Source organism: Bombus terrestris, chromosome 10 (genome assembly GCF_910591885.1).
Source record: "Bombus terrestris chromosome 10, iyBomTerr1.2, whole genome shotgun sequence".
Classification (NCBI taxonomy): domain Eukaryota; kingdom Metazoa; phylum Arthropoda; class Insecta; order Hymenoptera; family Apidae; genus Bombus; species Bombus terrestris.
In genome coordinates, this window is record NC_063278.1 from 15,585,419 (window position 1) to 15,598,977 (window position 13,559).

A 13,559-nucleotide genomic window follows, 5' to 3' on the forward strand; every position below is an offset into this window, starting at 1 on the left:
TATAGTTGTACGATTTTTTAACACGTGTTTACATTTCACTGGAAATAATATCAACCTCGAAGGTTTTACACGATTTCACAGGGAACTGAGAACTGAGGTTTGTTATGAAGAATTATGAAAAGAGAAAACAGAACATATGTCACGAAACGATTAGACGAGGGATATTTCGAGTGACGAAATGATATTTTCCCAGTAATAAGAATAATCGTTGTAGAATGATAGAGAATGACGATGAAAAAAGTATTAAAAATTTTGATTTCAGGAAGAAATTTTCTTTTTTTCTTTTTTTCTTTTTTCTTTTTTCTTTTTTTTTTTTTTGTTTTTCTTAACACATTACCTTTTGCTGCATGTGTTTATTGAATAAGGTTTTGTTATCGAATGCAGATATATATTTTAAACTGTTTGAGCTGAAGAATAATAAATAGGTAAATATTACCCTAACAGTTCTTGAATGGATGCATTATGTGTTGACTGAATAATTGTTATAGTATAAAAATATCATGAATTATAATTTATAAGATATTAGGATGACAAATTTATCTTGATATACTTATTTATCTCTTATATGTTAACAGTCACTGGATCAAATTTTCTTGGATAAAAGAAGAATTCAAAGTTTCTTTCTGCACCTTTAATAGCAGCCGACGCATCATAAACTCACAAAGTTACCAGCCCTATGGCAGAGACTGGTACAGTTACTTTGAGTTTTCCTTAATTTAAGTAACCTGTAAATAAGTATGTAAGCACTTTGTTCCAATATCCAGACAGCGAGATTTTTGTGAGTGTTGCCAATGTTTAAGAAATTAACGTACCTTTATATATATTTTCATACAATTAGATAAATTTAATACTATGAAAGTATGAAAGTGTAAAACCTGATGACAAAACGCATCATTGAAAGATCAGGATATGTATAAATATTTCTTGCAGCCAATTTCTTTCTGTACATTGTGTACTTTGGTATTAAAATTGAATTCGATTGCTTATAATTTAGAAAATAAACCTTGACCCACATTTTTGCTTTGGCTTAATTTTATGGTGGGTTACAAATACAAAGTTCGTAAGAACGCATCTTTTAATGAAAGATATATTTATAAATAATGACAGAATGTTACTATCATATTATAGAAAGATGTTTTTGACTTCTCTCGGATAAAAACAATTTTCTGGATCGACGTGTTCTAATCCTGGATCACTTGGCAGAAGAACGCACGAGTTGACAGGCAACGTATTCATCTGCCATGGAACCCACAACTACAGAACCAACTGCGCCGCAGGCCGTTGCGGAAAGTGGGCCACAGCTAGCATCAATTGTCACACCCGTTTGTAAACCACCAAGTGCACCAACGCCTCCAGCAACTCCTATCTCACTAATAGGACCGACTTCGTGCATGAATGTTAATATAGAATTCATTTCTATGCCAATGTTAATAATATTTTTTCCATTCTCACACGTAATCTTACCTTCTGGTTCCCCTTGCCTACAGATATAACTGACTATGACTGGCAATTAAAATTCTGGCAACCGTTTTTGCCTCCAAATGCTCATCAATTCTGTCAGTGTTAGATATTTGGATATGCCACGTGTAACCTTTAAAAATCCTGTTAAAGCTCTAATATTCAAAATCCACGAAACATCTTTTTAGCTTAAGTCCTTATGAAAAAATATTATGCTTGTGCCAGAGTCTTTTTATTAACATTTGTGATCGAAAAGCAGAACAGTATTTAAAATAGGAGATACCTCATTGATTTTGACGAGATAAAAATACGCTTAGAGAAAAGTATTTTTTTTTTTTTTTTTTTTTTTTTTTTTTTTTTTTTTTTTTTGCTATGTATCTATCGTGTTACAGATTATGTTGTAATCGGTTAGCTTGTGTCGAATCGCAAGATCTAAGATCGAAGAAAATATTACGTATTGTGCTTATCTTGCCTTTTTTTCACTAAATAACTTTATACCAACAGTAGAATCTGATAGTGATACAAGTATGTACTGCAGTCTGGCATAGTAATATTACGATAATTTTAATTTGTTCAGCTTCCTACTGTTTATTTTCAAACGTCGTATTAATGTTTATCAACAAAAGTGAATTAGAGCATAAAACATAAAGCATATTTTGAATAATTAAAATTTAATGAATGTATTTAGTTTACCAAGTTTGAAACTGGTGTAAGTCCATTCACGAGCCTGAAAAAAATATTGGTCTAATTAATTCTCAGAAAAACTATTTGTACAATGAACTTACATCTACTTAAACTTATAAAGACATGAAGAAACTAAGTCGAGCTTATCAGGCTTTTTCAATCGATATAGACTCGTAAACTAGATTGTAAACTCTTCGATATTTCAAAACGAAGGAAAATGGACTTATACCACTTTCAAAAGAATCGCCTATTTTAACGTTGCTTAGTAGTAGTAAAAGACCGATTACTCAAAATACCGATTTCTACGACATATCCAAAAATCCTCGAGATTGGAAGATAATCAGCTTTTCTACAGTTCCACCTTAAACTATAGCACAGATTTTATTTTCTCAACAGATATATTTCTATAGTTATTAATATTTGAAAATAAATAATAATTCGGTAATTTTTTTACGATTTCAAAATTCATTACTATAATGCATACAAAATTGGTTCTGGGAAACTCTTCGACGGAACTTGTTCAGTATTATTCAGTCTTCTCCACTTTCTATGTACATTAAGCTGAAGTAGTATGTTTAAGGTCTACAGAACGATATATTCACAGTATCTTTTAGAGTTTCCAATAGTTTATATTTAATGCGTATTTATCCTATTCTTATTAAGTTCAATTAGTTATGTATGCATGCACCTGTTGCTGTCTGTTGATTGTTAATCTACAGCGAAATGCATTTGTCAATTCCTGAAGATTAAAGTTTTCAGTATGCTATTAATTTTACTAGGACTGGTAGTACTAATCAATTATTATTATGTATTATTTCCCCTAAATGCCCGTATGTTTGTTTAAAAAAGATTTTTTCAGGAATGGAATCCCAAAGGAATTTTTGGCCAATTTAGTAAATAGTGTCATCGGACAACTAATAGACACTTTTCAAAAACGAAACTGAATTTTTATTTGTTGCGTTTTTAAAAGCATAATAGAGTTATTTCAATTTTAAATAGAATTCGTTTTCTTTGAACAACGTTTTTCCGATATTAATTGAATTTTTAATTCATAACGCCAATCGCTACAACTGTCCTGCAAATCACTGTATCTCGCAATCACACACGTTCGCTTCTACATATACTCAGATTGTCTATTGTCAGATAAGATAAACGGTCGAATAAAGTCAAGCACTATGTATTCTTGTCTAGTTGACAGTTCTGTATTTTGTGGCGATCCAATCGTATTTTATAATATATAGTATAATATTTGTGGTGTTAATTTCCAAAGCATCATTATCTTATTTGTAAGTATACAACATATTCCTCTAAGCACCTGAATTTTTATTTCAAATATCATTAACTATAATACATGTTTCCTCAAGTTTATTATGTGAAAAATTGAAGTGGAAGTAATTGTAAGAAATATACGTTTTACAAAATAGTTTATATGATGAAAAGTTAACTATTCTCTAACTGTAATGATTTTTTAATATGTTGTAGAAATCGATATTTTGAATAACTTTTTCCCATATACATACAAAGTGGTATCGCTTAGTTTCCATGATATTCGTGAAAAACTGCCAGTACTATTTTAAGCAATTTCTTCTTTTCATAATTTGTTTTTTTTTTTTCATAAGGACTTAAACCAGAAAAATATTTTGTGGCTTTCAAATATTCGAACCTCAACGTGATTCTCATTTTTTACTTTTAAATTATAGCGTGGGCGCAAAGGATATCAAAATATCCAACACTGATACAATTGTCGAGCATTTGGACGCAAAAGGTGTTGTCGGAATACAAAATATGAGTCCGATTCACAATAGGCGAAGGGCACGAGGCGGTAAGATTATACACGAGAATGAAAATATTATTAACTTTAGCGTAGAAATGATTTTTCTATTTACAAGCTAATCCTCGTACTAATATCGACGCATAAGGTTTACCCGGTGCATGGAACCCCTATACAGACAGGATCAACTACAGTTTGGAACACTCGGGTACTACACTAAGAGTAGTTAGTGTATCAGAATCTATATTCTGTACAGTTTCCTCTTTCGACGATGGTATATGCATTGAAAGTCACGCAAGCGAGAGAGTCAATGAGATAAAGGATGCCATCGATAAACTGAAAGAATGCCGTAAGGCTGAAAGCGATCCCGAGGAGAAGCAACGTATTAAAGAAACAATCAAATATCTTAAGAAAGTTCTGAGGGATGTGGAACATGCAAAAAGAGTAGGGAAGACTGTTGGGTCACACGTTGGTTCAAAAGCTGGTGCTGCGGTTGGTACCTGCATAGCTGGTCCAGTTGGCACAGTGGCTGGCTCGGTAATTGGTAGAATAGTGGGTCGTGTTACAGGTGTACTCGCTGCTGATGAGCTTGAGCGTCGTACTCGAGAAGAATCAGCTGGAACGACAGTAAAACGCCTTTATTAAGAAAATCATTATTTATCTGTGCGAGATCAAATTGATTTTTTTATAATATGATAATAATATTCTATTGTTATATATAAATATACGTTTCATTACAAAATGTATTCTTACAGATTTTTTACTTATAAATCATTATAAAATTAAACCAAAAAGTAAGCAATATAAATTGTTGCAAGCTATTGCTTTTCCGTTGAATTTTTCAACATCGTTATCCACTTTTTCGTTCATTTCCTTGTAACACAGTATGACGTAGACATTGTTCATTTTCAAACAGAAATTTTAATCTTATCGCTTCTGTCGTTTGCATCTCTATCCGTATTTTATTCAAGATAAATTGACCCTTCAGTCATCACTGTACTAATTGTACATACACACCGGTTCCCTTTTGCTTGTAATCGGGTGTTAAAGAATTCATGGGACGATTTTTGGAAGATGTATGTATTCTGAACGCCGAAACAAACATTAAGTTCCAATTATTAAATTAATTATTTCAGAAATGTCGGCAATCGGCTCCGTATTAAAATTGGAAAACATTACAAATATAACAGATTCTGCACGAAATCACCGTTCCAATCAGTTGTATCATGATACGGTTGAAACATATTGCAAATATAGAATTTTTTTACTTTATTTCCAGGACGTCGTTCTATTCTTTGTAATTTCATTTATTAGATTGTCCGAAAAGTTTCTTTCGTTTTATGAGGAAATAATAGACACACAACGTTATTTGTTTTATATTATTCTGTCGAATTACTTACGATCCATTTTGTTCCGTTGAGATAAACACCGCGTCATTTCACAGACTTGGTTTCACGTTTGTATGAAGGGGCACTGTTGTAAAAAAAAAACACGTTTGCGAAAGGAAGACACTTTTCGGACAACCTAATAGTTTCAATTCAAAATTCGAATTAGTACTATACTGAGTCGATAATATCGCATGCGAAATTTTGTCCGCTTGGGGCAGCACTTGTACCGGGAAATAAGTAACCTACTGCCATTAGCACTACTCTCGTTTCCTCTCCGTTAACGTGTATTGTGTGTTCTTACGTTGTATTAATACAAATATAAAATGAAAATTAAAAAGAAATCTAATGCAGTCAGAGTTCCACCTCTTAAAAAAGCTATAAAAGTTAAACGTAAATCATCAGATATAGAAGAGGAATCAACTGTATCTAAAGCGATAGAAAATGTTAAAAAAGTGTTGGAGGTTAGTATGCATTTAAACATAATCTATTATACATGCTGTGATATTTAATTGCAAAAAATTGAATAAGATTTTAAATTGAAAAAATTTGTCTTATTCCAGAAGAAAAATGTTAAAGCAACAAATATTCCAAAAACAGTTTCGTCTCCAAAACCTGAAAAATCGCACAAAGTTATTAAAGTCAGGAGGAGAAAAATAAGGCCTCAAATAAGATATCGTAGAGGTATAGTGTATTTAGGTCATATACCTCATGGTTTTTACGAAGAACAAATGACAGAGTATTTTACACAATTTGGTAAAGTAACTAGAGTACGAGTTGTTCGATCAAGAAATGTAAGTATATATAAATTTGAATTATACATAATATAAATATGTATGTATATAAATGTTATAAAATTTCAACTACCTATTTTACAAGTTTGATTACCATTATAATATTATTTGCACTGGTTTGAGTATGAATATGCTTTCTTAGAATACCAATATATGTCCTACATAATATAAGAGATACATTCTTTTTGTAATGATTAATCTGACTTATAGTAATTAAGTGTTGTACCCTTATTGATGTATCCCCTTAGTTAGTCATTTTAATGGTTGCCATTAATATTTGCAATAGTGATTAACAACATATAATGTAAAATAAGGTGTGCTTAAAAATTAAGTACATAATATAATAGTATATGTTATTTCTAGACTGGTAGAAGTCGTGGCTATGGATACGTGGAATTCCTGTACCCCGAAGTTGCAAAAGTAGCTGCAGAAACAATGAATAACTATCTTATGTACGGAAGATTATTAAAAGGTATTATACAAAAATGTACAACAATTATTGAGCGAATGCTTCAATTTTACCATGTAATATATCATTTAATGTTTTTAATTAGCTACATATATCCCACCTGAGAAACAACACAATGGCTTTTTTGCTGGTAAAACATGGACAACAAAAATTCATCCTAAAGTAATAAACAGAAGTAAAGTTACTAAAATAAGAAACGAAGATATCCAAAACCAGAGGCATATAAGTTTTGAACAAAGTACAAGACATAAATTATCTGCTTTAGAAGAAAAATTAAAAAAAAAAGGTTTTGATATGAATTTTGTACCGATAGATTCTTCTAAATAATGTTACATAAATTTTTTATTAAACACAATAATGTACAAATGTTATAATTAAGTACTATAGAGATATTGAACACTTTTTTGATTACATGATTTTACTTAATTTACTATTTACATTGGACATTGTATAAGATGTTTAAAATTAAAGAAGTAATTATCAGGGATCATCAAAATTTTTCTGATACACTTCCTAATCCCGCTTTTGTTCTCTTCCACTTCATACGTCTATTTTGAAACCATACCTTTACCTAAAAAATTAGGAACATATTACATTAGTTATTTATTATGTACACAACTATATTTTCTTCAAGTGATAATCCATAATATGTTACTAGTTATAACATAACAGAACATAACAAGAGAATTTTACTTAACAAAGTTAACTAATTATGTCTAGAATTAAAATACTGTTCTTGTAATATTGTTTTATCTACTTATAATTAGTTGATATGAAATGAAACTTTCTATTTGCCAAATATACTTTATCGATACATTTGATTCAATAGTTCATCATTTGAAGAAATAGTTCAAACCAAATACAAATTTACATGCGTAATATCTTTTCTAGCTATTATTTAATTGTAGTATACTATCGGAAGTAGTATAGAATAGGAAAAAAATTCATGAGGTAAAATCAAATAGTTTTGAATATTGCACGACGTGCTTTAAGACTTCAAAGCTTACTATTATTTTTTTCAATCATACATTTGAATCATACATTTTTTCTACACATACAATTGCTTTTTTATTTTCTATAAGAAGACATTGATTTGCTTGTGTTTTAAAAAATTAGTTTAAAAGATATTTTATTTTCAATTTCGTAGAACTTATCGTATGAAAGATGAGGAAAGACAAAATGCAATGAGTTCTATGGAATTAAAATTATATCTTTCAATGGAATCACTTCTGGATCTAGGTATCCTGCAATACTATTTTCTAGAGAATAACAAAATAATAAACGATATGAAAAATATATTAAAATTTTAAAAGATAGAGGTGATTTTAAAATTTCAATTTACCTGACGTTCTGTTAGATCGAGAGCAACTGCTATTTCATAGCGACGTAAACGTGTCAGATAATTACTATGCGCAAATTCATATTCAAGGTGGCGAATTTGATGTTTTGTAAATGCAGTCCTTTCTTTGCGAGGTCTGTCGCCGGTCAATCGTTTATTTGTCTCTGAAATGTAAAGGATTCAGATTTTAATAAATTTAATAAGTTAACAAAGTTACGACTTCTAACACAATTGAAATAGTATATTTGAACGTATATTGAATAGTATATTGAAACGTAAGAATTTCATGTATATCAAAATTCTATAAAAAAAAAAAATCTATAAATTTTTAAAGATACAGTAGCTCTTTTTTTATCAGAATTTACACAAGCAAATTCTAGAATAAGCTGATGCTGAAAACTATTACTTGGCTACTGTAGCGTCTTATAGAGAAGAAATAAATTCAGATTTATAAATGTTGTATAAATTAATGAATGTATATAGAAAATCTTGATTTATAATAAAATTCGTTAAATCCATCATTAATACAACATAACGTGATAACTTCATGAAATTGTTTTTTTCTATAATTGGAAGTTTATATAGGATTAAATATTTTATATTGTCTTGTTCCATAAAGTACTTTGTCTCGTATGTTTATTTATTTATGCTGATAAAAAATATGAGTTTTTAAAATAATAATCCATTATCGTATGATATTAGAGTGTTTATTTATTGTAGTTTTATGTTTCAGTCTCGGAAGAAATGGGAATTTATTAAATAATTCCATCTCGAATAAACATGTGAATATAAATCTATGTATTTTACTCGTTATGGATAAAACGCGCGTTCTAAAATTTGGAAAATACGTAAATCAGCTTCTTATCCAGCATTTATCTCTAGTTGGTTGACGCATGTTTGAAAATTAGTTTGCTAACTAATATCTGCTAACGTGACTTCAAATGGCTTTTGCGAAATTTGGCGGATGAAAATTCAGTTCAGTGACGATTTCCTGTATCCTCTAGCATTATACGGGACGATGTAATCGTAGTGAGGTTTTAACCGGTATCAGTTTTTTATTCACAAAGCGGCAGTCAGATGAAAATAGCTGGATATTCGATGCGTCATTACCAAGCTGCTCCCGCGTGCCAGTTAATAAACGTGCCGCTATAATGTAGGTTGTCGGAATCAGGATCATCTGCGGGCGATGATGTATAAAACGTGGTCGGATCGGTGGTAGAGCCCTTAGCCTTGCTTCCGTACCGCTATCTCATCTATATTTGTTAACTGACGTCAATCGAACCAGTCCGCGAAGTTTTGCGAATAATTTCATTCTTTTTTAAATTACACGAATTCATTGGCGTCACATATATGTTGACAATTGAATTTTTAACGAAATGCTAATATCTCAATATTATTTTTATTCCAATTTCAATTAAATCAATTTTACGTCTTTTTTTTTTCTTTTCTTTTCTTTTTTTTTTTTTTTTTTTGTTTTGTTTAATATGAATATATAGTAAATTAAAATTTCTTCAATATTTTTTAGTATAATAACAACGAGAAACATATGTAGCGATTGTAATGAAAAAGCAAATTATATTATATATACTGGTAAAAACTATGTTTCGAATTTTTTTTTGAATTATTAGGAGATTTTAAGAAAATTTATACATCTTTGTGTAATTATCTTATTCTATCTCTATTTTTGTGTTAAATACTTTTGTTTTATCTTTGATTGTTAAAGGTAGTGTATGAATTTGTGCAACACCAAAGAATGTAACGTATTGAAGAAATTTAGAAATTGTCGTCGTTTCTTGCTTTAAAAGTATCTGTATCAATAATTATCAACAGTGGATGTACTAAATTTGCAAAAATTTGATTTGAGGAGAACGGTATGCACAGAAATAAATTATCGATCTTTCAATTCTTTTGATCACAGTAGTATGGAACATATCTTTAGGGATATATAAACTTTATATGATTTCAAAACCATGTTTCGGCTAAAAATAAACGTGGAATTCCTCTAAAAATAAGTCTGGAAATATAGAGTGAAATATTTTTCAAATATTTTCATTTCGTTTTCTATCGATGAATGTGTAATTCGAATAAATATTCGAGACGAAGATGAAGGAGAAGTTAGCGTTGAATGTTGTTTGCGTTTATTGCAAAAAGTATTACAATTTTACAATGATTTTACGATAGCCTTGTCGTTTGTTACACGCGATGATATGAAATGAAAAGTATAGTTACATGTTCGATAAATATTTAGGCTACGCTGGCCCCATTATAGCCACATTGGCGACGGTAAAGTCATAAACGAAGTTAATGGAGTGTTCATTAATGTACTTTTCAATACAAATTCGTGTGAACATAATTATTTAGTAACTATTAACGTCTTCGTTATTCGACATTTTAAATTGCACTGTTAAAAAGTTGATATAGAATTGTTATTTTATCTATTTTACATGCTGATAATATCGTCTGAAAGTATCTTACCACCTTGTTCTACACGTGACAATGAACACGCTTCATTGTCAAAGGAATTATTGCTCAAGCCAATCGAATACCGTGACTCTTGCCATGAACGACATTTCAGCTCATTTTCGGTGTTTTGCCCAGTGTTCTGATATGCCGGAATTTCCCAAGCGCGAAATACCGTTGTAGTCGTGGAGATTTGACGATCTTGAGCTCTTTCACAAATAAAATCTAAAGATTGCTCTGTGGAATTTATGTTTATTCTTTCCCTCGACTCGTCGACTATATCCTCTTCATCGATAGTGGAGTTTTGCTGCGAATATTGCTCCCATCTTTTAGCAAGAAGAAAGCAGATATTATTTAATGATGTTATAATAATAAAGAAATTACTAGTAGTGATAGCAGTAATTTATTGACTACCCTATAGGGTTACAAGACTTCTATTTTACATTCTAATCATATTTTAAAACACAGTTTCATACAAAACGGAGAACAAGAGAAATTAATAAAGAAATTGTTCAGTGTAACATAATAATAAAAAAATTATAATAGAAAATTTTGTATACTTATTGTTTTGCTTGAAAGAGCTAATGACGAAAAGAAAACTGAATGAGATTGTGCAAAGAAAATTAAATTGATACTTTGATGTTATAAAATTATATCTTTGGGGATTCCTTTTTCTCTTTGGCATAAAAAAATAATAAAAATATACGCAATACATAGAATAGTTTTTAAATAAGAGAATGTCATTTAGTAAATTATAAATATTTGAACGCTTTTCGTATTTAGTCATCAAATATTGACTGTTCAGTCTCGAATTGTTCAATCTGTCAAACAATTGTATTCTTTCCATCGAAAAATATATAAATTAATATTTAAAACTATTTAAATATATCGAAACATATGCATTTTGTTTCCATTTGAGACGTGAAACGAATGCTATGAATCATTTAGGAAGTATTTATAATTGTCTAGAATTTCATCGATAATTATGTTTTCATGATTATTAGTATTTATGTAACTTTAGATTATCACGGCAGTACTTTGCGTTCTTTATCGTTGAATATGCTCTTTAGATTTGTCTGGAATAATCTTGTTCCAAATCTAAAATCTACATCTACATCTAATCCGGAACCCATAATCTATGCCTATTTCTAAACTTATTTTACTTAAAACATAATTTAGTAAAAAGGAGAAATGAATTAATTAGAATATTCTTTTTTTCGTATCGATTGATATCTCATAAGAAATTCGAAACTAATGGAAATCATTTTTTCCTACATAATTGAAAATAAGTATTTTTCCGAAATTGTCAGTAATTTTCATTTCTTATATTTCTCTCCGTTTTCTTATTGTTACATTACCAATACGGTGGAAAGAAATTTAATTGCGAATAAGATATTTTAATTTCGTTGCATTTAATAAACTCGCTTTTGTTCTATTATCATAAACTTCAATTATTAATTAGAAATATAACACAGCCTCGTGTTTCGAAATACATATTAAGTAATCAAGGTTGAATATCATGTCGGATTTAGTTTACACATATTTGAATAATTTTATTTGCCAACATACTCCTTCCGTTAAAAACATTTGAATAATTTCATTAGCTAACATACTAATTCCATTGAACGTATCCTTGCAGTTTTATTTGCAGTTTTCATTTTACAGTTTCTTGCTTGAAAATAGAATAATATTTCTAAAATAAAATCCAATGTTAGCTGTTGAATTTAATGAAATAACGGTAATGTTTTGATTCGGAGAATAGAACGAGCCTATTAAATGTGTACGAATATCACAGGAGAAAAATTACGATAAATATTTTAGTATGACACTGTTGAAAATGAAAACAGATTGTTGGATCTAAATCTTAAAAGTAGCTGGCAAATTGACAACGTTTTGTAGGAATCAAAGATATAATTATTAAGACAGGGAATAATTTAATATCCTCGATAGTTTAATATTACGACGATGCCCTTTCTACCATAGAACGTCTACCATAAAATATGTTTAATTTCAAAATCAAACAAGGGGATAATTTTAATAACACGGGATTAATCGACAATGTGTTGGGTTTTAAAATTGCTTTTGCTGTAAAAGATAGAAATCGTGACTTGAAATCGATAAGAAAATGAACATTTTCATAGAAAACTTTGCTTTCGAATATTCACAATTTTAATTACTAGGTGGCGGATTTTTATGCGGTTTTGCGTTTTTGTCAACGTAACTAACAAAATGGAAGATAGAAAAAAAGATATTCGCTTGAAATATTTTTCATATCTTTGCAACGTGCATTTTGTACATTTGTATTTTAATTGTACGTTTCTGCATCTTCAAATTTCTCATAAAAATGAAATGCATGAAAATCCACAGTTTACGTACTAATTACTTTTATTTGTACCTGTATATTCGATAATTTCGATTACTATTGGAATGCTGAATATTTGCGCTATGAAACGGTGACAATGCACGATCAGTCAACGTGTTAACCGACGTTGAAATACTGCAAGGATTGGAAAAGTTATTCCAAAGATATCCGTGACTCAACGGGGGATCCCGGTTTCCAGGAAAACAAGGGCTCTGAACGTTCATCTGAGAAGAAGTCGGTGTCAGTGGCATTGACGGGATTTCGAAAACATTTTCGGAATATTGTTGGTCTGTCGAAGCTATATTTTCTAACCAAGACATCTCATCTAAAATAAGGAAAATTTTATTCTCACTTATTAGAGGACAGACGTAGGGATGAAAGGTATTAAGGCGAAATATCTGAGAGACTAAAGCCGAATTTGCATTGGTTCGCTTTGAAGGAACACGGCGGATGAACACGCTGCTTTGATCCATGTATAGATCACCTGAACACATGAACACATTTATACACGGATGGAAGAAGAATGAAAGCAGCGTTCATCCGCCGTGTTCCTTCCAAACGAAACAGTGTAAATTCGGCTTAAGACCCATTGTCCACAAAGCATCGCGTCATAGAAAGCGTATTAGACGCGTTGATGTTAACGATACGCTTGCATGCAGCGGTCATTGTAAATTGTAAAGTACTGTGCACCTGTCGTTACGCGTTTTCATCGTGACGACTGGCGTTAACATTGTCAGTACGCGTACGATGCGGCAGATTGCGGTTATAAACGATTCTACCGATGTAGGATGAACGCGTCTCCTTCGTCGCTTCGCATTTTGCCAGACAAAATGTATC

The 13,559-nt window shown here is 30.5% G+C and overlaps 3 protein-coding genes across 3 annotated transcripts; 2 read left to right on the forward strand and 1 right to left on the reverse strand.

Moving 5' to 3' along the window:
- Positions 1-2,898: 2,898 nt before the first annotated feature.
- LOC100649817 lies at positions 2,899-4,659 on the forward strand. The gene is made up of 3 exons (XM_003398588.4): positions 2,899-3,428; positions 3,843-3,964; positions 4,062-4,659. Exons 2-3 carry the CDS (start codon positions 3,928-3,930, stop codon positions 4,556-4,558), a joined length of 534 nt encoding a protein of 177 aa, XP_003398636.1. The 5' UTR covers positions 2,899-3,428; positions 3,843-3,927; the 3' UTR covers positions 4,559-4,659.
- An 884-nt stretch (positions 4,660-5,543) lies between these two features.
- LOC100651047 (MKI67 FHA domain-interacting nucleolar phosphoprotein) lies at positions 5,544-7,048 on the forward strand. The gene is made up of 4 exons (XM_012313081.3): positions 5,544-5,762; positions 5,862-6,092; positions 6,456-6,564; positions 6,647-7,048. Exons 1-4 carry the CDS (start codon positions 5,625-5,627, stop codon positions 6,886-6,888), a joined length of 720 nt encoding a protein of 239 aa, XP_012168471.2. The 5' UTR covers positions 5,544-5,624; the 3' UTR covers positions 6,889-7,048.
- On the reverse strand, positions 6,859-13,042 carry LOC100651891 (homeobox protein Hox-D4a). The gene is given in 4 exon segments (XM_012313083.2): positions 6,859-7,132; positions 7,904-8,064; positions 10,379-10,686; positions 12,744-13,042. Coding segments are annotated over 4 exon segments (849 nt in total). The 3' UTR covers positions 6,859-7,051.
- Between the last annotated feature and the right edge of the window lie 517 nt (positions 13,043-13,559).